General features: G+C 40.8%; 1 protein-coding gene across 1 annotated transcript in view; it reads right to left on the bottom strand.

Moving 5' to 3' along the window:
• Positions 1 to 7,048: 7,048 nt before the first annotated feature.
• LOC134213687 (guanine nucleotide-binding protein subunit alpha homolog) overlaps positions 7,049 to 26,681 on the bottom strand; it is a 57,688-nt gene continuing 38,055 nt past the window's right edge. Inside the window, exons 3-6 of the mRNA XM_062692964.1 lie at positions 19,758 to 19,966; positions 8,209 to 8,340; positions 7,992 to 8,131; positions 7,049 to 7,927 (exon numbers count right to left, since the gene is read on the bottom strand). Coding sequence (XP_062548948.1) covers positions 7,570 to 7,927; positions 7,992 to 8,131; positions 8,209 to 8,340; positions 19,758 to 19,966 — 839 coding nt within the window. The 3' untranslated portion in view covers positions 7,049 to 7,569. The remainder of the gene's footprint in view (positions 7,928 to 7,991; positions 8,132 to 8,208; positions 8,341 to 19,757; positions 19,967 to 26,681) is intronic.

Below are 26,681 nucleotides of genomic sequence, written 5' to 3' on the forward strand. Positions count from 1 at the left end.
GGGCAGTTGTGTCCAATGGCTTGAAAATGCCTCCAGTATTTATCAAAGCTGAATTAAAAGTTCATACCGAGGTTTGCATGAACATTTTGAAGGACCACGTTCTGCCATGGATGAAAGCCAACTTTGGAGCACTCCAATACGTCATTTCCCAACAGGACGGAGCACAGTGTCATACCTCAAAAAGTTGAGTCCTTGGCTTAAGGAAAACATGGAATTTTAACTTAATATGGACATATGTTCAGGCTAACGAACGTTCTCATGCCAGTGTTGAAAGTTTCCATTACCAAGGCATGGAACTCGATGACTGACTCATACATTGAGAAGATATGCTCTCGATTCCGTCCCCGTTTGGAGAATGTGATCGAGCAAAATGGTGGACATATTATGATTTATTTTATATTTTTTTTTATGGAAAAACCCTAAATAATCCACCTAGCGGTGTTTTGGCCATAACCTCTAATTTTCGCTTGTTTTCATGGGACATACTGTATTTTCGAAAGTAATTGAGTTTTTAATCAGCGCTACAGGGTTTGCAGAAATCGCTCTCAATAGATAACGAACAACGATAAAAGAGAGGCACCCAGACAACCACACATCGCATAAGAATGCACGATCAAAATCGTTTACCGATCCAAGTTTCATCAGATTCGCATTGTTGTGCAAAGCTCATCAGTTTATTTATAAATTTTCCCGCACAGTAGGCTATTTTACGAGTTTATTCCAGCTTCATTTGTTGACATCGCATATTCCTGCAATCAAACTCACATGAAATCGGATTATCTGTCAAACAGAGTTTGTTATCACAAACTACATCGCAATGCATAACGAACAAACTCGCATAAAAATCGTGCACATCGCATACACTTCCGTGCAACGTCGGATAAGAAATACACTTATATTGCCTCCACTTTTGTACGTAAAAAGTGTTTTCGCGACTGGTAAGCGATGAAATTTGTGCGCATAGGCATCGTATAACAGAAAAACAATTCTATTATGCATGCATTCTGGTTGTCTGGGCAAAAACTGTTCCGAATCATAACAAGCCATGATAACAAATTTATTAAACTTGTATACAAGTGCGAAAAAACAGAATCGGAAAGGCAGCCCTCCACAGAAAAATGGTGATTCTCGCTTTGTTTTCGCTCATTTTGTGTTGGTTATTGCATAGCTTCGTAGAACAAGTTGAAATGCATCATCAGAGCCAGTGCTCCTTTAGGATTCAATCCATGCAGCACAATCAATGCTTTTTTGTTTAATAAACATAGTAGGGAAAGCACCTAGCACGCAGGTTCAAACCACATCGAAGGAATGGTTATACCGGTTATACATTTTTCGGGCAAAATCTTTCAAATATTGTGCATGTGCACAAGAGATTGAAACAAAGTCTTAAATGTAAGGCCAAATAATGCCGGTCTGAAATATTATTTTCTTCTGTCACCTGTGTTTTGAGGCTTTATTTTATTATTTGATGGGAAATTCAAAATTTGATTGTAAAATAAAAAATACATTGAACTTTCCCAGCAAATTCTTTAAGACAACTGATGAGTTTTACGATTTATCAATTTATCCATTTTGTAGTTTCATTATTCAATTGCATGACTGAAAATGTTAATTAGAACTCCATTCTGTTTGCCTACGTCGATGAATGATGAAAAATGCGTTTGGAAATTGTTGGAATGCACTTTTGAAAATGTATTGATTTTAATGTGTGTTCCCGACCATACGGGGTAATATGAGCCACCATTTGGGGCAGTATGGGCCACCCATCCAAAACGTATTTTTATGAGAAAAATGTCATAATATTGCTGAATATGATATTCCTACAACGGTTCAGAATATTCCATACAAAATGAGATTAATAAACCGCACAACAGCGGACTGAACCGATTTTCCACTCTTTACCGTTTGCACAGACACATTTCAATTGGCCAATAGTCTTTTTTTCTGTTCCGATCGCAATAATGCGGTATTCACTTGTCATAAGACGAGTTTGTACCATCCCATTTAATTCCACCACTTGATTGTACCTTGACAGATACGTTTTTTTACCTCAACAGTAAGGCCGTCTTCAGGTCTCGTACTTGACTCCACTTTTCTTAACAAAATGCGGTATTGTAATTTGACCGTGATGAATTTAACATAGATGATAATATTTTTGTATTCGGCAACTGAAATTTGAACTTGTTTGCATATTAATGCCTGTGCAGGTATGACCATAAGGCCCAATAGAGAATAGTTTTTGAAAAAAAAAGTTCAGATTTGTATCAGTACAAACATGGGTGCAGTATATTCAAATACGATAGATCTTTTTTTACCCTATTTTAAACAGTTTTGTGTCAAAACCTTATTGAAAAACTTCAAACCCTATAATAATTTGGCTAATTTAGCGAAAATTTTCAACTGTATTTTCATCCGTCTAAGACGAATTAAGTACTCTTCATTTAATTCCACCAATTAATTTTTGATATCTTTGCAGATACGTATTTCGACCACAACTGTGTGGTCGTCTTCAGTGTCTCGTACGTGACTCGACTCGGTCAAGTACGAGACACTGAAGACGTCCACACAGTTGTGGTCGAAATACGTATCTGCAAAGATATCGAAAATAATTGGTGGAATTAAATGGAGAGTACTTAATTCGTCTTAGATGGTTGAATACATTCCACTAGAAGAGCTTTATAAATTTTTCTGTATTTTCATGTTCGAATCGAATTTAAATGCGGTTCTCACGTTAAGACATATGTCGAGCATTCTCTTAAAGATCATATAACACTGACATGATTAAACATGTCAATAAGCTCAAATTAAGGGTGGCTCATATTGCCCCTACTGCAGGGCTGGTAGCGACCGATGCCGCTCAAAATAGTGACTTTAGTGACCAAAGCTGACGAAAAAAAGGAACCAAAAAGTGACTTTCAGTTGCCGAAAAAGTGACCAAATAGTGACATTTAGTTTCAGTTGCAAATTCGATTAGACAAAACCAAGCGTTTTTGGGATGAAGGAGAATCGTTTTTTTCGTAATTTGTGGCGGAAAACATCTTTCAATTCCCATTCTTTTCTTTTAGAGCGCACTCAGAAAAGAAACGAAAATCGTACACGCTAACTTTTATCTACTCAAAGACTAAGTAAAATAGTATTGCCCTCTCCTTTAATCCCACGAAAATTTTACTTAATATCAGTCAAAAGCAGGACTACTAAAAACTATGAGTAGTCTTGCAAGCAAAACAAATTTTTACGCCACTGAAAGTGAGCGAAACATGGTTATGGAAATAATGGAAAACGGAAAAATGATTTCTCGGCGAAAATCTGCGTGAATGAGCATTCTCTTCTCGTGAGAATGAGTGAAAATTACGATCACTGCAGTGAATTACATGTGAATTCATGAACGATTTTTGCTATGGAATTCGACAGCGCATGTAATCTCCAAAATTGGGGAGACTTGATCTCCTTTCTATGATATCTACTCAATATTGAGGCAACAACTTAAAATCCAAATATCCTGAAATTGTGGTGGAATGTTGGCATTTTTGACAGTAAAGATCATTTAGTATATGTATGGCTTTGTGCTGTGAAAACAAATGGTAGCATTTGGTAATTATTGGGAAATTTTGCGTGACCACTAAAAACATCTTAAATAATAGAGTAAATATAGTTGTCAAATAACTCCTCACATAAAAATCATTTGTGTAGAGGATCTGTTATAAAGATACGCTATAACAATACTACTCTAGTTCTCGGTAAAACAGGGGAGAATCAAGTCTCCCACCCGACCAGCACACATGTTAAACAAAAGTTTATGTGACCCATATGCAACCGAATTTAGTCACATTTGAGTCGCCGCAACCAAATAGATTTGAATTGTGCTGCTATGACAAGGGGTCAAGTCTCCCAAGGAATCAAGTATCCCCACATTCCCCTACTGTATAAAATCGAAGTCGGCAGGTCTCCTGCTTGTATGACTGTATACCAATTTATAAATTGTGACGTCAAACACCTTCAATTAGCTATTGGTGAAATGTCAATAAGAGCAGCAATTTAAATGGCTGGCGAAGTTGCAGAGCGATCATTTTTCCAAGATCCGTAATTCCATTTCCGCCATGAACAAAGCATCATCCAACGGATGCATAGAGCTTTATTAAAGAAATCATTTCAATAGTTTCAAAATAGTTGAAAATAGTGACTTTTTGCGAGAAAAAATGACTTTAGTGACTTGAGATCGTAAAAAGAGACTTTTTAGTGACTTGTTCGAAAAAAAGTGACCAATTCACTAAAAAGTGACCCGCTACCAGGCCTGCATTTGTAAGTTCAAGCTAGAATGTCTAATTTTCGATCAAAATTTATTCATTTCAACGCAGTTAGCACAACATCGCCTACATTACTTATGATACTTTCACTATATTACTAAAAATGTTTAAATTTTAGATTGCTCGAGATTACACGTTTTATAGAAAGTCTGTTTCGCATAAGAAACAATGCTGAAAAATATTTTACCTTGCCATACTCTATCAAAATGAAATTTTATCATCAAATGAAGTGACAATAAGAGTGCGTGTTGGCTCTTGTTTCGGACGGCAGAACGATCGCGCGATTTGCCGAAATTTTGTGTTTTGCATTGCGCGGCCGGTAATAAAGTTAATTAGTTCAGTGCGTGTTGGCTCTTGTTTCGGACGGCAGAACGATCGCGCGATTTGCCGAAATTTTGTGTTTTGCATTGCGCGGCCGGTAATAAAGTTAATTAGTTCAGTGCGTGTTGGCTCTTGTTTCGGACGGCAGAACGATCGCGCGATTTGCCGAAATTTTGTGTTTTGCATTGCGCGGCCGGTAATAAAGTTAATTAGTTCAGTGCGTGTTGGCTCTTGTTTCGGACGGCAGAACGATCGCGCGATTTGCCGAAATTTTGTGTTTTGCATTGCGCGGCCGGTAATAAAGTTAATTAGTTCAGTGCGTGTTGGCTCTTGTTTCGGACGGCAGAACGACCGCGCGATTTGCCGAAATTTTGTGTTTTGTTTTTCCCTTAGGACGGTTCGTAAGTAAATTGATGAATATATTTTATTACTTTTACAGCATATACTGTTATTGACAAACGCTCTGTATTGTCGAATAGAGCTCCCTATTATTTACCTTTCCCACTAACACAAATTTTCCTTCCCGAGACATCTATGAAGGTAGTATGGGTTCCCTGCATCTTCACTAGTAGATGTTGAACTAACATTCCTTCCCTTCCTTCCGTGATTGTAAGGACGTGGCCAGGTATACAACTGCTACTGTATAGGAAAAGGTACTAATCCCAAGTACCAATTTGCGACAATATACAGTAGATTGCTCAATTCAAGCTCTGTCTGGTAAGGGGGCGGGTGTCGCGGGAGAGGGTTCTCTTCGTCGACTTCCCCTCATTTGAATGAAAGTGACAGGCAGGGAGTTTCTTTGCAGTTTATCACCTCAGAATGCAAGTTCGCATTGTTTTCTTTCGTTCTGAAGTGATAAACCAGAGAGAGATCTGCTGCTTGTCACTTTTGTTTAAGGGGCAGGGGGTCGGCAGGGAGAGTCTTCTCTTGCGACATTCGCCCTTATTCCGGATGGAGCTTGCATTGAGCATTGTATAGCCACCCACGATTTGTACAATCACATATGCTATGCTATGCTATGCTATGCTAAATGAAGTGACAATAAAATAGAATCAAATTATTCATCCTACAAAGTCATAATCTTCAAATGAAAATGTATACGATGCTAAAAAACTGCCCTGACCCATCTTACCCCGTGACCCATCTTGCCCCGCCTAACCCTACCTCGCAAAACATGGATTTAGTACCCTACTTTTTATTTTGATCAAATTAGTTGAAAATAGTGACTTTTTACGAGAAAAAGTGACTTTAGTGACTTAAGCTAGAAAAAAGAGACTTTTTAGTGACTTACCCGAAAAAAGTGACCAAGTCACTAAAAAGCGACCCGCCACCAGGCCTGCTACTGACCCTATAAGGCTGTTGTTCTTGATTATTTCTCGGGTACTTATTCAAAAGGACGTATGTGATTTTGTAAACAAAGATTCAAACGTCGATTTGTCCAATCTGATACCACTCCCACGCAAACCATCACTACCGGCAGGTAGGGGAAGTCTTCGGCTACTTGTTGGTGGTATTTGTTTGCGTGAGAGTGCCATCAGATTGGACAAATCGACGTTTGAATCTTTGTTTACAAAAACACATACGTCCTTTTGAATAAGTACCCGAGATTTGATGATTTAAATTTTTTTTCAAATCTTTGCAGTCAGGTTTTTATCCGTTTTTTCATACATTTTATCTACGCTTATTTTCATTGACACAAAAAAGAGGGTACCTCAATTAACGAAAAAGTGCCCAAGTTTAACCCCAGCCTGTGTGCTTGAAGAGATAGTATATTAAGGTTCAATAGACTGACAGAAAACCTTATGGCCTGTTTTATCAGTTCTGAGGACAGTATGTCGTGTTCTTGAATAAGGACGTGCACTTTCGACTCCTTATTTGAACCTTTGAACAAACGATATAAATACAACATGCTCACTTTATATCTACCCGATTTCCCTGATTGCCCCACGAACTCCCTGATAATTCCCTGATTTTTTTAGGTTTCCCCAGGTTTCTTCCCAGCCAATTCCAGATTTTCCAGGGGGTTTTCAGGTAGTCGACACACTGATAAATGTAGTTGGAGTTAAGATATAATCAATATTTTCTGTAGCATCCAGTCAAGGTAAAAGCGATCATTCGATCTATAAGAGTGCCTAAGACAAATGCAAATTGCATTAAAGATAATTTTGTTGGACGTAAATAACATTCTAAACTGTATCGAATAAGTGCTCTTGAATCGAAAATAAGCACTAGTGGCTTACGAGGAGATAAAGTTTATACGCGAGTGAAAAAATAAGGTACTGAAAAATAGCTACCGAATGATAAATCTAAGTGTGAGAGATGTTGAATATATGGCAGTTTTTCTAAGAGAAGGATTGAGAGAGTAATATTGTTCGATTGCGTTAATATTCGCTAGAGTCGTTCATTAAATGACATTCAACTCGTTTTTCATTTTACTTGTGCATACATTCTACACTGTATTGTTCTACTATTCAAATGCGTTCTACGTGCTACGTTCTTTTCTTCTGTTTTCACTTCGATCGTATATTAATTTCATTACTTCAAAGCTGGACAAGTACTTACTACTAGCTCAACTGTTTTTGCTACCCTATTTAGCCTACTGAATACCGTTATGAAAATTCTTAATTTCCATTTTATTTACGCATGTTTTTCAATTACTTGCTTGTGAAAGGGAAAAACTGAAATCTCTCCTCGAGGAAAAAAAACGTAAAAACAATCATAAACGGAAGAAAAATAAGTTACACCATTGTATGCGTCTATATCGCACTTACATGCCATTCCGCGCCTAGGAAACATCTTTCCGCAGTTTACCAATAATCAACAAAAACTTGTGGCGAATGCTTTGGGGAGTTCTCTACGGACGAAACCTAACTCGCTAGTAATAATAATCAACAGAAAGCACACCCGATGTGAAAGCGCAAACAAAAAGGTCCCATCCCTTGCACTACTGCAGCATCAGCGCCGACAAGTTCCGCTGCAGGATCGTGTCCTTGACCGAGCTGAACACGACCTGAATGTTCTGGGTGTCGACCGCGTTCGTGAAGTGATGATAGATGGGCGTTTTGGTATTCTTGCGCACGTTCATGAACATCTGCAGGATGAAGTTCTGCACGTCCAAGATCGAGTGCGGATTGCCGGTGAACTGCGGATAGTACCAGCGGATGTCCGTGTCCGGATTTTTGACCTTCTGCGCCAGCAGATCCGTCTTGTTCAGGAACAGGATGATCGAGATGCCCTGGAACGTGGTGTTGTTTACAATCGTGTCGAAGATATTCCGCGACTCCTCCAGGCGATTGGTTTTCCTACGAAAGAGTTGAGTTAAGGTGTCGAATCGTTAGAAAATTATATCATTCTAAATATACTTACCTGTCCTCAGCCAGGACTTGATCGAACTCGGAAGTCGAAACTAGAAAAAGAATCGACGTCACCGAACAATCGAAACATTTGGTCCACTTTTGCCGCTGCGTCCGCTGGCCGCCAACGTCAACAAACACGAATGGAATGTTCTGTAAAACAGATTATATTTAAATAAGAATTGTTAGATTAGAAAAGCAGAATTGTATAATTAAACAAAATTTATTACCTGTATTCTAATTGTAAATTCAAATACACCCTTGGTTGCCTTGCGACAATGCAGTATATCACGATGTGTGGGAACGTAGTCTAACCTTGATATCCGGTCTAAATCGTCTAAGAAATAACTAACAGAATCACTCTGCAAAGTAGAAGAAAATAAACATTATATTAAAAGACCAAATAAATTTCAAGTCATGCAGTAAATCGATTGCTAAACACGGTTTCCAAACAGTTCATTGACAGAGAAGGCGATGTGTAATTGGATCTGCATGTAAGCTCCCCTTATTAATCTGGCTGTTACGATGTTAAACTGTTTTTACGAATCGATTAAGCATTGCGCTTGACAAATAAATTAAGCCACGACGTATACAAGTTGGAAAAAAATCATTCATAACCATGGTGCTCGAGTGCCACAGGTTGGCCAGAGTCAACAGCGTTTCAAGTGTCGCATTAGTACAAACGGCGATTTGCGCTACACTTTAATCCGTGTGCAGTCTGCGCCCGTGCGCTCGCTCGTTTAGGTGGGCTGCTTGTGATATGGGCTTCAGAGCTGTTGAAAATCTCTTGATCCCACTTAGGTACAAGAATCTCCCACGCGCCATATCGAACGCCCTAATGCGGGATTTGCAAACTCGTTAGCGGCTTGGCGGTGCAATACCAACGATATTGAGCCCGTCTTGTTATGGCGGTATGGGGATGGTTTCGACACTTGCACGGTTCCGAATCGCTAAATGAGCACATGTGCAAGACGAATATACAGCTTTGAATCTAGAAATATTAATGACTAAAGAACACCTGATTGTTTTCATTAGAGTCGTTTTCATATTGAAATATTTTATCTTGAATAGTAAAAAAAAGTGCGAAATTGCTCGACATGCAATAAAAACTATAACCAGGGATGTTTAGGAATGCCGGATGGTTGTAAAGAAATCTAGAAGTTCGTAATGATTCCCGTAGGGTCGAAAAACGTTTAAGATGAATCTTAGCAGTTTGTAAGAATTCTATGAAGTCTGAGTGTATTTTTGGAAGATCTTTTTTTTTTTTGAGCATGATGACCGTGCATTTCGTAGTTGCTACTCCGTGATCGACCAGAACAATCGCAATTGCACAGGGAACCAATGGATGAAAGCATGGGATTTGCTCTCCAACCTCAATGTGCACAGTCCGAGAGTTCTAGTATTTTGGATAGTCGATAACGGCGCTCGCCACGTCCTCACGGTCATCGGGGATGGGAAGGAATTGATGATGCAGTCACTCGTCCACTGCAAGCCGAGAACACCTCTGCACTCGCCACGAGTTCCTGGGGAATTTTATTGGAATCTTGCAAGATTTTCGAGAGACTGTTCGAACAAATCATGTACATTTACATCAAATATCATGCACATAATTGGAGCATGATAAACGATAGAAATTACCATTTCATTTTATTTTTACATCACTTATCATCTAAAATTTTTGTGTTGTTTTAAATTAACATGTTCTATTTTATCCTATTTAAATAAAAAATGGTTACCATGAGAATCGAACTCAGGTCCGCAGAGTGATAGCCCGTTCTGATACCACTCTACCGTCTTCACTTCTTGAAACCAATGTTGCCAAAAGAGTAACAGGTTCTAAGTTATGGCGATTCAAATATACCAGTATCGAACCCGTCGTGATCGGGTCCTGTTTAGGTAATGTAACTTTACATGCTTTGAGTAAACGCATGCGCAATGCGCAGCGCATTGTCCAGGGGAAACATCTGTCTGGATGAAGTGCAAGAATTCGAAGTTTTTCCAACGATTTAAGTAAACGCCTGATGAAGTACACCGATGAAATGCAACATTATGGATGTTGCTTTGTAGTCGTAATGGAAAATCTTCACTTTGGTATGACTGTGGTCGAAAACGAAGGTTTCCCGCTGCATTTGCAGCTGCCGTGATGGAATTATTTGTTTTGTTTACATTCTACCGAGATCGTCGCAAGCGTGGCCATCTTTTATTTCGGTTCACATAATATCATGTAAACTTAATTGGTTTATAAATGAATTTTCATGGTGAATAAAGTATTGTTGTCAACAGAGTGTAGTAATAATGGGTAATGTATTTATACGGTTTAATTCATGCTCTGTTTATGTGCATGATTTTCAACGCATAATTTCTTGAGAAAACGATTACATGATCTGCATTTACATTAGTTTCATTGATTACATTACCAGTAGAAGTCAATTTTTTTTGCAGTGTGGGGTTAAGGTTTCATGGCAGAGGTTCACCTTGGTTAACGGGTTGCCAATGTGATAGTTATGAAAGGGTGGTGTAGTATTCTAATTGGATGCCGAAACGAACTCTTTCGCACATTTCGAATTCTAACAGTAACCTTCTAGAACTAATCAAGTTGTAGGTATAGGGATAGAAGATAGAAATGGTATGAAAGCCCATTTCCAGTTCTAGCGATTGCTAGAACATGAGAAATATATGAAAAGATACAAAGTAGGAAGAATGGAACGGGCCTGAGATTGAACCCACGACCTCCTGCGTATGAGGCAGAAGCTGTAGTCATATGACCACCAAGCCCGTTCATTGTATTTTTGGAAGATCGTAGAGAAAGTAAAAATATTATATGATGACATTGTAGGTACGTCCAGTCCAACATAGTTCGGGACACTTCAAGAACTTTTTTTTTGCTTCTATGTTACAGGCTCAGACGTTTATAACACTTAACGGAGCCGAGACTGTTTATGATATTTACAAACTATATCATTATTATTAACAGTTAGTAAGGGGAAAGGGACATTGACCAAGATACTCGTGGCGACTCAAGGTTAGATTGCGTACTTTCAGGATGGACATGGTTGGGATTTTGGTTTAGGATATTTCAGCTGCTCATCCGGGTATTTGACGTCAAAAACGTTGTAGTGTAGCGTCGTGCTCGAATTGTGGTTCGTCAGGGAGCATCTTCCGGATGACCAGAGCTTCATGGTACACGGAATAATAAGACGCAAATAAAAAAAAGAGCAAAAAAGAAAAAGAAGCAAAAAAAAAACAGAAATATTAGACTGTGATGTCAGACGAGCAAAGAAATGCATAGATAGCCTGCATATATAGTATTATATAGTATATATATTATATATATATATATATATATATATATATATATATATATATATATATATATATATATATATATATATATATATATATATATATATATATATATATATATATAGTATATATATTATATACCACATCGCGATCCCACTAAAGACTTCTTACTTCCCTGTAGGGTTGTTTACCTCGGGCCACAAGGGTATCTAATATTTGCTCTCTGGAGGCGTCGTTTTCCGAGCAATACCAAACTACGTGATCGATGTCATCGTAACCGGCTCCTACATAGGATGCTATCGACCAGGTTTATTCTATAGAGATGAGCGTTTAGTGAATAGTGATTGAACATAAGCCTCCACATCGTGCGAATGAAGCCTCGGCTTAAGTCTTCACCTCTGAACCACGCTCGCGCAGAAACTTTAGGAACTATAGAAAATAGCCAGCGTCCAAGTTCATTGTGTGACCAAATCATTTGCCAATTTTTAAGAGTACTCTGACGGACTAATGAGAAAAACTCGTTGTTCGAGATTTGTCTATCATAAACTTCACTTTCCTGTGCGCCCACCTATGCTAGCGAATCCGCCTTCTCACTGCCATAGATTAGGCAATGGGATGGGACACATACAAAGGTAAGCTTGAATGATCTTTTGACCAAATCACGCATCTGCTCTCTTATGTTCGTAAGAAAGTAAGATGCGTGCTTAACTTCAAGAACATAACATATAGGCATCTTTGCCAACCCGTAACACTGGGTAGACACCTTTACGTGGTGTGTTACGGGGTAAGATCTACCACAGTTACATTGTCAGCTACAGGCAAATCCTGACCCAACAAATATCTTCCTCATTATCCAACTCCGAGGTACTTATGAGGGGGTGTCGCTAAGTCGGTGGTCTCTCGTTAAGTAAGTACCACACCAACGCTTCCTTTCTCTCCCTAGTTACAGTGAAGATGGGCTTGGCCAGGAGTAGTAATCCTCATGCTTTGTTTTTTTATCCGGAATCAAGAACCACTCCCCTTCTTGATTTCTTATAGCATTCTAAATAAGGATCTCAAAAGTAAAACATGAGTATCACTACTCACTAGTGTCCAATCTACGAATTACACAGTAACAATTCCGATGCTAATAACATATAGGCATCTTTGTCGTGAAATTTGGTCCTTTCACGATTTTGAAACGCTAGACTATCACAAATAGTCAGTTTATTGCAATTGAGTGCGAAACTACCAGCAAAAACATTTTTTTTGCAATTCCTGATCATAATACCTGGTTGCGAAATGGTGGGTTGACGTCAAGGAAGGAGCGCCTAACAGAGCTTTGGTCCCCACAAGTTCCTATCTCGACTTCCGGCTCCGAATCTCCAGGAAATCCAGGAGGAGATCGGCCGGCTGAAAAACAACAAAGCCCCTGGAGTTGACCAACTACCAGGAGAGCTGTTTAAACACGGCACTGGCTAGAGCGTTGCACTGGGTTATTACCAAGGTTTGGGAGGATGGGGTTCTGCCGCAGGAGTGGGTGGAAGGTGTCGTGTGTCCCATCTACAAAAAGGGCGATAAGCTGGATTGTAGCAACTACCGCGCAATCACAATGCTGAACGCCGCCTACAAGGTACTCTCCCAAATTTTATGCCGCCGACTAGCACCAATTGCAAGAGAGTTCGTGGGGCAGTACCAGGCGGGATTTACGGGATGAACGCTCTACCACAAACCAGGTGTTCACCATACGTCAGGTATTGCAGAAATGCCGCGAATACAACGTGCCCACACATCATCTATTTATCGACTTCAAAGCCGCATATGATACAATCGATCGGGACCAGCTATGGCAGCCAATGCACGAAAACGGATTTCCGGATAAACTGATACGGTTGATCAAAGCGACGATGGATCGGGTGATGTGCGTAGTTCGAGTTTCACGGGCATTCTCGAGTCCCTTAGAAACGCGTGGAGGGTTACGGCAAGGTGATGGTCTCTCGTGTCTGCTATTCAACATCGCTTTGGAGGGAGTAATACGAAGGGCAGGGATTGACACGAGTGGTACGATTTTCACGAAGTCCGTCCAGTTATTTGGTTTCGCCGACGACATTGATATCATGGCACGTAACTTTGAGAGGATGGAGGAAGCCTACATCAGACTGAAAAGTGAAGCTAAACGGATTGGACAAGTCATCAACACGTCGAAGACGAAGTACATGATAGGAAGAGGCTCAAGATAGGTCAATGTAAGCCACTCACCACGAGTTTCTATCGGTGGTGACGAAATCGAGGTGGTTGAAGAATTCGTGTACTTGGGCTCACTGGTGACCGCCGATAACGATACCAGCAGAGAAATTCGGAGGCGCATAGTGGCTGGAAATCGTACGTACTTTGGACTCCGTAAGAATAGAGTTCGCCGCCGTACCAAACTGACTATCTACAAAACGCTTATAAGACCGGTAGTTCTCTACGGACACGAGACCTGGACGATGCTCGTGGAGGACCAACGCGCACTGGGAGTTTTTGAAAGGAAAGTGTTGCGTACCAAGTATGGTGGGGTGCAGATGGCGGACGGTACGTGGAGGAGGCGAATGAACAACGAGTTGCATCAGCTGTTGGGAGAACCATCCATCGTTCACATCGCGAAAATCGGAAGACTGCGGTGGGCCGGGCACGTAGCCAGAATGTTGGACAGTAATCCGGTGAAAATGGTTCTCGACAACGATCCGACGGGAACAAGAAGGCGAGGTGCACAGCGGGCAAGGTGGATCGATCAGGTGAAGGATGATTTGCGGGCCCTCCGCAGACTGCGTGGTTGGCGAAGTGCAGCCATGGACCGAGCTGAATGGAGAAGACTTTTATGTGCAGCACAGGCCACTCCGGCCTTAGTCTTCCACGGGTCGTCCGATGACAAAAGACCGCCAGCTAAGGGTTGTGTACTTAGCTGGTAGTGCAGCCTGGGCACTGCTGTCCTTCTGACATTAGCTAGAGTGAGAAGGTACGCCTCGAGTGTCTGTTCACCAGGAGGTGCGGCTCAAACAGCGTCTGCCCAGCGGCTGATTAACGAAATGCAGTATCGCGTCAGCTATACTCAAGGTGGCAGCCCCACCAGCGCGATGTAGGTAACGCGACCCCGTTAAGGTACCTTACTGAAGCCTCTCAAATACCACGAAAAAAGGAGATAGAAGAAAAAGATAACGTTATTTTTGGCAACGAAATAAGGACTATAATTGGAAACTCGGTACCTGGAACGTCAGGACCCTGAATGAACCTGGACGAGTGAGTTTTCTGGCTCGTGAACTGCAGAAAGTTGGAGTAAACGTGGTCGCTATTCAAGAAGTCCGAGGGCGTAGATCCGGAGAACATGAATTCCGAGTCGTGGACCCCACGACCAACACTGTATTCAAATATAACATCTATCACAACGGCGGCGGAAAAGCAGAGTATGGAGTTGGTTTCGTAGTAATGGGCAAGTAGATGAAGCGAGTGATGCCGTGGAAACCCATTAGCGAACGAATCTGTGTGTTGAGGATACGGGGCAAATTCTTCAATTACAGCCTAATCAACGTTTATGCACTGACACACGATAAATCCGACGACGTGAAGGACAAGTTTTATGAATGTCTTGATAAAGCCTCTGGAGAGTGCCCAAAGCATCACTTAAAAATTGTTCTCGGAGACGCTAACGCTCAGGTCGGTTGAGAGGACCTTTTCCGTCCCATAATCGGTAGGCAGAGCCTTCACTCCGCTACCAATGACAACGGCCTACGGCTAGTAAATTTCGCTGCTGCCAGAGGGATGGCCATCATTAGCACCTACTTTGCACGAAAGAATACCTGGAGACACCCAAATGGTGAAATTAGCAACCAGATAGACCTTGTTCTGATGGATGGGCGCCATTTATCGGATGTTATCGATGTGCGGACATTCAGAGGTCCGAACATTCACTCTGATCACTACCTCGTTGTCAGTAAAATGTATCGAACGAAAGATCACAGCAAACGATGCGTTACAATATCCAGCGATTCTCGGCGGAAGGAGTATCGGCTGAGTACCGCCAGAATCTCGGTGAACGGATAAGTGCAATCAACGTTAGCGATAACATCAACGATCTATGGGAGTCGATCCATGGATTGGTGAGCACAACAGCACGAGAAGTGGTAGGCACTGCACAGAGGCGACCCAGGACGGGTTGGTTCGATGTGGAGTGTCAGAGAGTGGCAGACGAGAACGTTGCTAGAAGCCGCATGTTGGTGTCGGGTACCCGATCGAATAGAGATCGATGCAACGACCAAGAAGAGAATTTGCTGACATATTAAACCGAAGTGGCTGCCAGGTGGAAGCAACACTTCGAGACTTTGTGAATAGTGGAAGTGACGGTGCATCGGTGAACAGAATAAATACTAGCGACGATGGACAAACTGTGGAGTCGCCTACACTAGATGAGGTTAGAAAAGCTTTTGAAGAGCTGAAAAACGGGGTGCGGGGTCCTTACCAGCTCCCGGCTGAGCTTCTCAAACATGGCAATGAGTAGCTTTATGAAGTTCTGCACGAGGACTTGCCTGCTAGCTGGTTGGACGGCCTTATTTGCTCTCTCTTTAAGAAAGAACACAGACTGGAGTGCGCCAATTACCGAGGAATAACCCTCTTTAATGCAGCGTACAAAATTATGTTCCGTATTCTTTTCAACAGATTGAGATGGCTTGAAGAGTCCTTCGTCGGCGAATATCAAGCAGTTTTCGTGAGGGCTGATCAACGACGGATCAAATGTTTACTCTGAGACAAATCCTTGATAAATTCCGGAAGTACACCTTGCAGACACATAATCTGTTTATTGATTTCAAGGCAGCGTACGATTCAGTGAAACGGAATGAATTATGGCAAATTATGCTAGAACATGGTTCTCCGGCGAAACTGATACGTCTGATTAATATAACGTTGGACGGATCGAAATCATGTGAAAGGGTTGCGGATGAAATATCGACGTCATTTGTTACCTTAGACGGATTGAAGCAGAGTGATGCACTCGCAAAACTACTGTTCAATATAGCGCTCGAGGGAGCGATTAGGAGAGCTGGTTTTCAAAGAAGCGGTACCATTATTACAAGATCGCATATGCTCCTGGGATTTGCGGACGATATCGATATTATCGGGCTTGATCGCCGTGCCGTGGAAGAGGCTTTTGCGTCTTTTAAGAGGGCGACAGCAAGGATTGGACTTACGATCAATACCAGCAAAACGAAGTACATGGTCGCTGGCAATCACAGTGGGTTCATTAGTGGTAGTGGTAGCGAAATGGTGCTGGATGGTGAAAAATTTGAAGTGGTAGAAGAATTTGTGTATCTTGGAACATTAGTGACGTGCGAAAATGATATTACCCGCGAGGTGAAAAGGCGTGATAATAGATAAAATTTAGTAGAGAACCCGGAAGAGGCCGCAGTCTTCGTGGAAGGCGGCTGAAGGCTCTCAATATTCAGGGCGACTGGAAGCGATTGGCCCAGGATCGAGTCCAGTGGAGAAGGATACTCCATTCGGCGGAGGTTCATCGAAGAGCTGTGGCCCATCAAGTAAGTAAGTGTTCTGTTTAACAGACTGAGACCCCTTTAGGAGTCCTTCGTCGGCAAATATCAGGCGGGTTTTCGTGAGGGCCGATCAACGACGGATCAGATGTTTAGCCTGCGGATGACTCTTGATAAATTCCGGGAGTACAACTTGCAGACTCACCATCTGTTTATTGATTTTAAAGTAGCGTACGATTCAGTAAAAACAAATGAGCTGTGGCAGATAATGTCCGAACATGGTTTTCCGGCGAAACTGATTAGATTAATACGTGCAACGTTGGATGGTTTGAAATCAAGTATTCGAATTGCAGACGAAGTGCCAACTTCGTTCGTGACCTTAGACGGATTGAAGCAGGGTGGTGCACTTTCAAATTTATTGTTCAACATTGTACTCGAGGGGGCTATCTGGAGATCTGGCGTACAAAGGAACGGCACTATCATCACTTATGCTCCTGGGCTTTGCGGACGACATCGACCTTATTGGAATCGATCGCAGAGCAGTAGTGGTGGCTTTTGGTCCCACTGAAGAGGGAAACGGCGAGGATAGGCTTAACCATAAACTCTTCCACAACAAAGTACATGGTGACAGGTACAGATAGAGGAAAACCTAGTGCTGTTGGTGCAGAGGTATTGCTTGATTTGTAATGGTTATTAGAATTTTTTACCGAACTGTTCAACAGTTCAAAAACCCAGTAAAACCCCAGTAATCTGAGTTAGCTGTTACGGTTCTGGAGGATAGCTATCGTAATTGGTCACACTCCCCAAATATCTCGAACTCCTATCACCTACTTAGACTTGACGGATCTGGCAGAATTTTTGGCAGTAGCTTTTGAAATCAATAAAACCCAGATCAATCCACCTAGCGTTGGTGGTGCCTTTCTCGAGCATTAAAAAAAAAGAAAAACGCATAAGAGAAGTCGAAATATCACTTTAGGGAGATAGATTTTACTTTTTCCATCAATTCATATCCATTTGCGGTCATTTGAATTCATTTGAATTTTTTTTCCAAGGGGGGACCTTTGGCAAAAAACAATGTTTTTTAAGAACTTTAAAACGCAATGACCGATCGGGCCAATTTTCAATAGGAAACAAGTGGACCGCAATCCGCGTAGATTGCAACCTGTTGAGAACAAATAGGATAATGCTAAGTACCAAAAAGTGTGGTTTACATTTTTGTCCACATACACACACACACACACATACAGACATCACATCAATTCGTCGAGCTGAGTCGATTGGTATATAACACTATGGGTCTCCGAGCCTTCTATCAAAAGTTCGGTCTACCCTAATGATCATTTAGGTACCGCCATCGGGGGTGACAATGGGTCTGGGGGTGAGAATGGGTCATCGCTCTCACCGGCAGTCTGGAGGTCGTAGAGCAAAATCGTTCAAAAAGGTCTCTTATATTTTAGTCTTCTTGCCCTCAGATGCATTCAATATATTCTACAAGCATTCTAAGTAGTTGAAACAGTGAACCACTCTCACCCCCATTTGACCCATTGTCACCCCCGACGACGGTGTGACGAAACAAAATCCATTCTATATGTTTACAATTTCTAATAATGGAATACAATTTTACGTTAGCACTGCAGTGAGGTGGCAGAAATTGGTAATTAAAGGTAGCAGTTAATATCTGTGAAAGTGCTCATAGAAATAGAACTCTACACTGGCGGCGCCAGCCATTGATATTTGATGAGGCACCACTTGGTGCAAGCTCGTTGTCTTTGAGAACGTTAGCGTGCTTGCGACGACTGGTGACCCACCTCTCGTTCCGGTAGTGGATCTCTAGCTTGCGGGTCGGTGATGCCGAGAAGATGAACCATCCAACCATAATATGTGGCCTGCTAGACCATTTTATTCACTTCTAACATTTTTGACCGTCTTTTTTGGAATTGGTCCCACTGTGCGCCGTGGAGTGGCAGTAGCAGAGCAAATCCAGCCGATTAAACTTGTTTACTTTTATTTTATTTATTGATACTTTTTTACAACCTGATGATATTGCTTGCCGTTTTGTATGCACTCGACTTGACGGAGAACAATCCGCCAGTGTAAATATTTGATGTTTGTTTTGGGAACTGCCAGCCAAGCAAAAGCCGGCACGATGTCTGTCTGTGTTATTGGAAAAGAAAACAATCAACCATTTTCTCCCGATTCGGGCGTGAGAATCCACTTCTGTCTGCGGAATTGACAGATTGTAGGTCAAGGGTGGTATCATGGTGCGATTTGCGTTGATTTGTGACTGCGACTTTGAAATGGAAGCATTGATATGACCAATGTACAGAAAATACAGGAAAATATAACCTATCGAAATTAATGTAATTAATTTCTTGTTTGCTTAGCCACCGAGCAATACAGTCTGATGGGAGGAGATCTAACCAACGAGAACAAGAAAATGATCACAGAGCTGCGGGAAACCGCGCTCCAAATAACCACCATAACGATCGGTTTCCAAACACTGGTCCCGCATAGACCAAAGCAAACGGCATCAACGACAACGGCGATATTAAATATCATTACTGAGCTGAGAGACGGTTACAGTTTTGCGTCGCAGTTGGAAGTCATCAGCTTCTATCCACACTGATTTCCCACTGCAGTCAGAGCGAAATGCGACTCCCGCGCTCGAATGCACTAGTTTCGAGTTTGTGTTTCTAGAATCTAATTTAGCCTTTTCTAATTGGAACCACTTCAAAGCAGTCGGAAGCTGTCCGATTAACATTGTTTACTAACCGGCTAGTAATTAATTTCCTACGATTCCGATGCAATAGGTGCGGCAAGACGGTATCATATTAAATGGAACTTTATTGCTTGATTCGGAGCGCACCAATGAGGAAGTCGCGCCTTTCGAAATGCCCAAACCATTGTTTCCAAACATCGGGGATTGATGATCCGCACACGCCCCGCACAAGCGATGATGATAAATCTGATATACTCACAATTTGAAACTCTCTCCGCCGGTCGTAGGCCCTCCGGATCGCTCGGTCCTGCCACAGTATGGCGATGAGTGGCACGTACTGGCGGAACTGCTCGGCGTCCAGCAGTATGCCACCGTGGAACATGACCGCCTTGTTCGCGGCCATTTGGGAGGTGGGGCTTTCCCATGGTATATCTAGCTTATCCCTAGCGTCGCACAGCACTTGCATGCCTGGAACGAGATGGAAACAGGGTGTTAGTGATTTTGGGTGTATTGTTTGTTTTAAATTCAAGGGGAATTACTGTAAGAAGTAATTTGTTAATTGAATTAGTTTTTTTTTTTTTTCATTTAACCCGTTGGCAGTCTCTCGACTCAAACTCTACTCCGGGTCCATCCCTGTTATTCCCCACGGTAATCAAATTTGCTTCTATGAGCCTCTATTTTAGATCAATAACAGACGTTCCTAAGCCACGTTGCTCAAATGGTCACTGTTTTAGGCCTGATCCAAATAGTTTTATTAAATATTCCCCTTCAATAACATGATCACCGTTTTCACCATTATAACTATCACTCATCACTCCAACTTAACACTAGGTCTATTCCTTGTTGATCCGGTGATTACATTTGCTTCTACGAACCTCTATTTTTGATCATTAACAGACGTTTCTAAGCTACGTTGCTCAAATGGTCACTGTTAAGGCCTGATTCAAATAGTTTTCTTCAAAATAATCCCGGTAGCATCACTTATTATCGTTTTCCCCACCATCACTATCATAATTACTATTGTCCCTGTCATCACAAATACCTTATTTACAGTCATGAACACACACACAATGAATCGATCTTCAAAACAGCGCTGTTATATATCATATAAGAACCGACACTTCTACTAGCTTTCATTGGACATGTACCGAATATTTTACATTATTTCTAGTATAATTATAAAATAATTCCCACTTCTAGCACCTCAACTCAATATTGCATTTCATTCTTCATACTCACTGCGAACATGTTCCCATCCCAAATCAACTCTATCTTTTACCTAGCTTCTTCTGTCACTATGTCTACACCACCAATACCAGCTTGTGTATTAACCTTTTCACTAACACTTGCATAACCACACAACATCACTATTTTCATATCAACAATCATTTTTTTTCACAATTTCATCGAGATCAGCAATTATCACTACTATCCCTACTACAATGTTAACGCAAACAAAAACTAGTCAGTCATTTTTTTTTTCTAAATTTGCAGTTTCCATCAAACAAATGAAGCTCAAAAAAAAAAAGCTTAAAATCTATCGCGAGAGTCAGTCTTATTGTAGATATGATGACAAAGAGAGAAAACTCGAATAGAAGTGCATTTTGAAACGCACTAGATTTTGATAAATATGACTCGTTTAAAATTTATTTTGGAATCTATTTAGTCTATTTACCAGGCCACACTTCAGTACCGTGCGCCCAGCAATTATCAAAAATTCTCAACTTAACAACACCGAATACTGTTGCTATGGGCCTGTTGGTCTTCAAAAGCTTCGAAATCGCCTCCGAATAAAATTCAACAGGTATTCAACAGACATTTCTTGAGCTTCGAATTTTTGATAGGTTTAGGAAGTCTAATGGTAGATCTTTATGTGTATGGATCTACTGTTAATCTAGTCATAATTATGTCGAATGTTTCGCACTGTTTCATTATTACTCTGTCTGTCTTAGTTATCTTATGTTTCCTACGTTATTCAGTTCAATTCTATACTCATTGTAGATTATGTTACGTTTTGATGTCAGTTCATTGTCTCTATTGCTAAAGGTCACCTCCTCTCAGGCGAGTATCCTAGTTCAAGCGTATAAGTAAGCACCGCTTAAGAGTTAAGCAAACGTGAAAAAATGCAGAATGTCTTGATGATATTTTCTACTGGGTAATTCCTACCTAGCTATGTTTAAGCGTGGCTACGACTCATCATCATCAGGGAACGCCTCTGAAAAGTATTGCCACATAGCAGAGATCATTATCACTGATGAAAAGGACCTCTACCTGGTTGCACCACCATTCAAGGCTCCAAGATACGATGTCCGTTGAATCACATGCACATGCGTAAAATCAGTGCATCAATGCCAGATTATATGTGACGCGGCATTAAACAAAAAATAGTCAACATGTGATATCACCACGACAGGATATGTCTTTGGTTGCCATATCAGTGCTAATGGCGTAAGCCCACCCATCGCGGCAAGATAACCTATCCGAGGGGAGGGAGAAATAATGTAAGAAAAATGCTTGAGAATATCATTTCAAGACCAAAGTTTCGCGCCATCAGACTCCCGAAGTCGACACTCGAGCTCGAGTCCCCGCCCACAAAGACAAGTCACTGTTCAAACGAATGTTGCCTAAATTGACTCCCCCATCCCGGGCACAGATTCTTTCCGAGGGATACTCAATATAAGTTCCACCGGGAAGCCAAGCACCAGAGATTGAGGAAAATCAGATAATCCAGCATCAGGCGTCTCGCGTCTGTTATTTAAGCAGAGAAGATGTTATAGGTGATATTCTCAATACGGCCGTTCAGAATGGTTCAGCGGATGTAAATTATGGATCATTATTAGGTCTTGTAATTTTGAACAAAACATTCTGAATACACGCGATAAACTATGAATATTATTATATCGGAGTTTTTAATTAGGATCGCGAATCAAGTAAAAATACTGATAAGTATAATTACTACCGACATTGTATTTGTGATCAAAACTGACATTATGTTTTTAGTTAAAACTCAAGTATACTAAATACGTAACGGAATAAAGTAGTGTTATTAAAAAAATTATAATAATTTACATTATAAATTCTGATTAATATCAAGATACTGATCCAACATCACATCTTCAAGGGCTCCTCACAAGCTACACATTTCATTCAGGCACTTTAGAACGTCCATGTAGTAGCTTGTTCACACTTGAAATCTGCCTCGACCAAGTTGGCAGAACGCGCCCTTACCCTTTCTGAACCAAAGGGCAGGGAAGAAGTAATTTGTTAATTGAATTAGTTTTAATCATACCCATTGACATACTCTTCTATATGATAAGACATGTGCCCAAGCCATATATGTTTTCATCTACTCAACATTTCATTCTCAATGATTTTTTTTTTCTAAGTTCATCTTACAAAAATCATGTTTTCTATTCCTATTGTTACAACGGTAAATTGACGTTTATCCTATTTAATTATGGCTATAATTGTTTGTGAAAAAAAACTGTGCGTCGCTTTTTGGAGCGAAATGATTTTTCAAAAATGAATGATTACTAGCATACATTGACTAAACGTAATTAGTTTGGTTTAAAAGTATAATATGGGGGAGGATATTTTCACTTTCTTCTAGTTTCAGATTGCGAGCAATTATGCTTAAATCAAGGCTAATAAGCCAGGGCAAGTTTAATAGCTTTGCCCCATCCCAGAAGATCCAGTAGGAAGGAGAAGGAGTGACAATTTTTTTTAGCATGGTTACTAGAGTGGGGCGCAGTTGTATGGGAAAACGCAAACTTCGTCCGATCAAGTGAGATCAAGGTTTTTCTTAATCGTTTTGGGACCCCAATAAACTGTGCAAAATATGGGCTCGATTGGTTGCAACCTCGCATGCCGCATCGCGTTTTAAATTTACATGGAGATTAGTATGGGAAAACGTACTTTTTTACATTTTTGCTCTTAGCGGCGTCAATTTATCATCAATCACGTGACTGAATACGTTAGCATCTAGTCTGGAAGATGCTGAAAGACTTTGCCGAAGAAGGTACGTAGCTGGAAGGTCTACAAAAATTGTTATTACGTTTCGAAAATTGATTTTGTAAACCATATGTAAGAAATCAATGTTCCTGCCAGCACTACCGGACAACCTATGGTTCTCGAAGGGCAAAACCCATCTTCCTTCTCGTCGGATTTTTTTCTTTGTGAAATGATTCCGGATAGCTCCCATTAGCTCTAAAGCCCTATAAGATCAATTATTTTGAAATAACACTCAGTCAAATTATTGGTCTACGTAGTACGGCAGTGCTGGCAGAATAAACGATTTTTTGCATACGGTTTGAACACTCAATGTTCTAAGCCATGGTTTCCCAAACTGTGGGTCCCGACCCCCAGGGGGGTCGCGAGCGGATTGTTGGTGGGTCGCGTAGAACATATATTAATGACAGCTGCCGAGCCTTTTGACCATTTTTGTCAGAAACATAATTTCAAGTTCAAACCGCATTTTATTTTAAATATTTATCACCAGGCTATTTTAGAAAACATTTATGCCTTAAAGCTGTCCCCTTAATGAAGTAAAATAAAAACGCTAACATTTTGACAAACATGTTTTACATATTTTTCATGTGGAAGAAGCCGAAACAGATGACATTCTGTTTCAATTAATGCTTAATACTACTTGATAAAATGTATTTTTTCATAGGTGGGTCGCGAGATATATAGAATTTTGCTAGGGGGTCGCATACCCAAAAGTTTGGGAAGCTCTGTTCTAAGCGTTATAACTTTTTTCGTGGACATTCCAGCAACGTGCCTTCTTCAGCAAAGTTTTTCAGCATCCTTTTGGTTATACTTAAACGCAATGTGCCACTTGGTTTACGATGAAATGAAGCCTCTAGTAGTAGAAATGCAAAAATATACGTTCTCCCATATTAATTTCCATACAAACTTCAAACGCGATGCGGAAAGCGAGGAAGCAATCAATCGGTCCCAAATTCTGCACAGTTGTTCAGGACCTACAATGGCTTCGAAAAACCATTGATTTGAAAAAATGACCATGACGCCCCACTCTAATGGTTACTCCCAACGTCTTGTTAAGAATGACAATATCATTTGCTTACGATGAAACCCGTGGGTCGTGGGATCAAAGCCCACCGAAGGGGCGGTTACCCTCCAATACCTTTTCCGAACTAAATCTATCATATGTTGTACATATGCATAATCAAGTTTCAGACATAGTAATCTCTGGAATTTTCTAAAAAGTGATCTATTTTGATAATATATACACACTTAGAATATTTTACAGTATACGGTAATTTTTTACCGAACTTTCAACAGCTGAACGTACGGTAATCAGTTCGGTAAACGAAACGATTACAGTACGTTCGGTAGTTTTATTTTTTGATGATCTGTCAAAAAGTACCGTACAATTCGGTAATTCAAAAAGCAAAAGTACCGTACGTTTCGGTTATTTTTTTGCTTTGGGTGAAAAAAAATACTGTTTCATGATTTCAATTGTTCTCGAATAAAAAACGCTTGTAGTTTAAATGCATGACTTTCTTTATTTGATTCCCTTTCTTTATAAAATTTGGTGAAGAGAAAAAACATCATGAAAACCAGGCACAGCTTAGGAACTACATTACGATTCTTGTAATTCCAATGCAGAAGAATATTTATGATAATGATAATATACTTGCTTGGAGAAATATAGAAGATGCATAGCTGTGTGAATTAGTTTCTCAGAAGATCATTGCCAAAGGAAGAAGCTGAAATAATATCATTGTGTTGAACACCCTGGAAATGAATAACTTGATCAACTACGTAACATACCTGTTATCATTCCGCCTTTCAACAGCTTAAAATGTTTTTTTTTTCATGACGAAACCAAAAGAAAACTGTTGAGTGTTTCTTGAAGCTTTGAAACAGCCGCTAAGTGCGCACAAATTCTGATTAAACAAAAATGGCCATAATAGTTTGACAGTTCAATATTTACCGAAGTACTGTAAAACAGAATTCGTTTTGCATTTTGTTCGGTATTTATTTTGCAATGTACGGCGATTATTCGATTTCACAGAATGAACTGTAAGTTTAATTACCGAAGTCTGTCAAATTATTTTGGAACTACAGTTTGTTCGGTAAAATTTTACCAATATCCGGTAAAATTGATCTTGTTAACCGAACTTACTGTAATTTTCAATGTTTACCGAAATTTTTCTTAAGAAAATTATTTAGATCTTTTTAGTGTTAGTTTAGAGTTTGTACATTCATTTTTTTTTCATTTCATTTATTTATTTTACATCTAAACAGATAACACTGAATCAACAATTTGACGCCACAATACACGGTTCGAGGCCGCATCTCTCCATCCTCGGATACGCCCCACGCTCGCCAAGTCGTTTTGCACCTGGTCTGCCCATCTCGCTCGCTGCGCTCCACGCCGTCTCGTACCTGCCGGATCGGAAGCGAACACCATCTTTGCAGGGTTGCTGTCCGGCATTCTTGCAACATGTCCTGCCCATCGTACCCTTCCGGCTTTAGCTACCTTCTGGATACTAGGTTCGCCACACACCGTCTTCTTGCACACCGCCAAAGATGGTCCTAAGCACCCGTCTCTCGAATGCTCCGAGTGCTTGCAAGTCCTCCTCGAGCATTGTCCATGCTTCATGTCCGTAGAGGACAACTGGTCTTATAAGCGTCTTGTACATGACACATTTGGTGCGGTGGCGAATCTTTTTCGACCGCAGTTTCTTCTGGAGCCCGTAGTAGGCCCGACTTCCACAGATGATGCGCCTTCGTATTTCACGACTAACGTTGTTGTCAGCCGTTAGCAAGGATCCGAGGTAGACGAATTCCTCGACCACCTCGAAGGTATCCCCGTCTATCGTAACACTGCTTCCCAGGCGGGCGGGTCGCGCTCGGTTCCGCCCACAAGCATGTATTTTGTCTTTGACGCATTCACCACCAGTCCAACTTTTGTTGCTTCACGTTTCAGGCGGGTGTACAGTTCTGCCACATTTGCAAATGTTCGGCCGACAATGTCCATGTCATCCGCGAAGCAAATAAATTGACTGGATCTCCTGTCATAAGACGAGTTTATACCATCCCATTGAATTCCACCACTTAATTGTATCTTGACAGATACGTATTTCGACCTCAACAGTAAGGCCGTCTTCAGTGTCTCGTACTTGACTCGACTTGGATCTGTTGAAAATCGTAC

This window comes from Armigeres subalbatus, chromosome 2 (assembly GCF_024139115.2).
Source record: "Armigeres subalbatus isolate Guangzhou_Male chromosome 2, GZ_Asu_2, whole genome shotgun sequence".
In the NCBI taxonomy this organism is placed as follows: Eukaryota; Metazoa; Arthropoda; class Insecta; order Diptera; family Culicidae; genus Armigeres; species Armigeres subalbatus.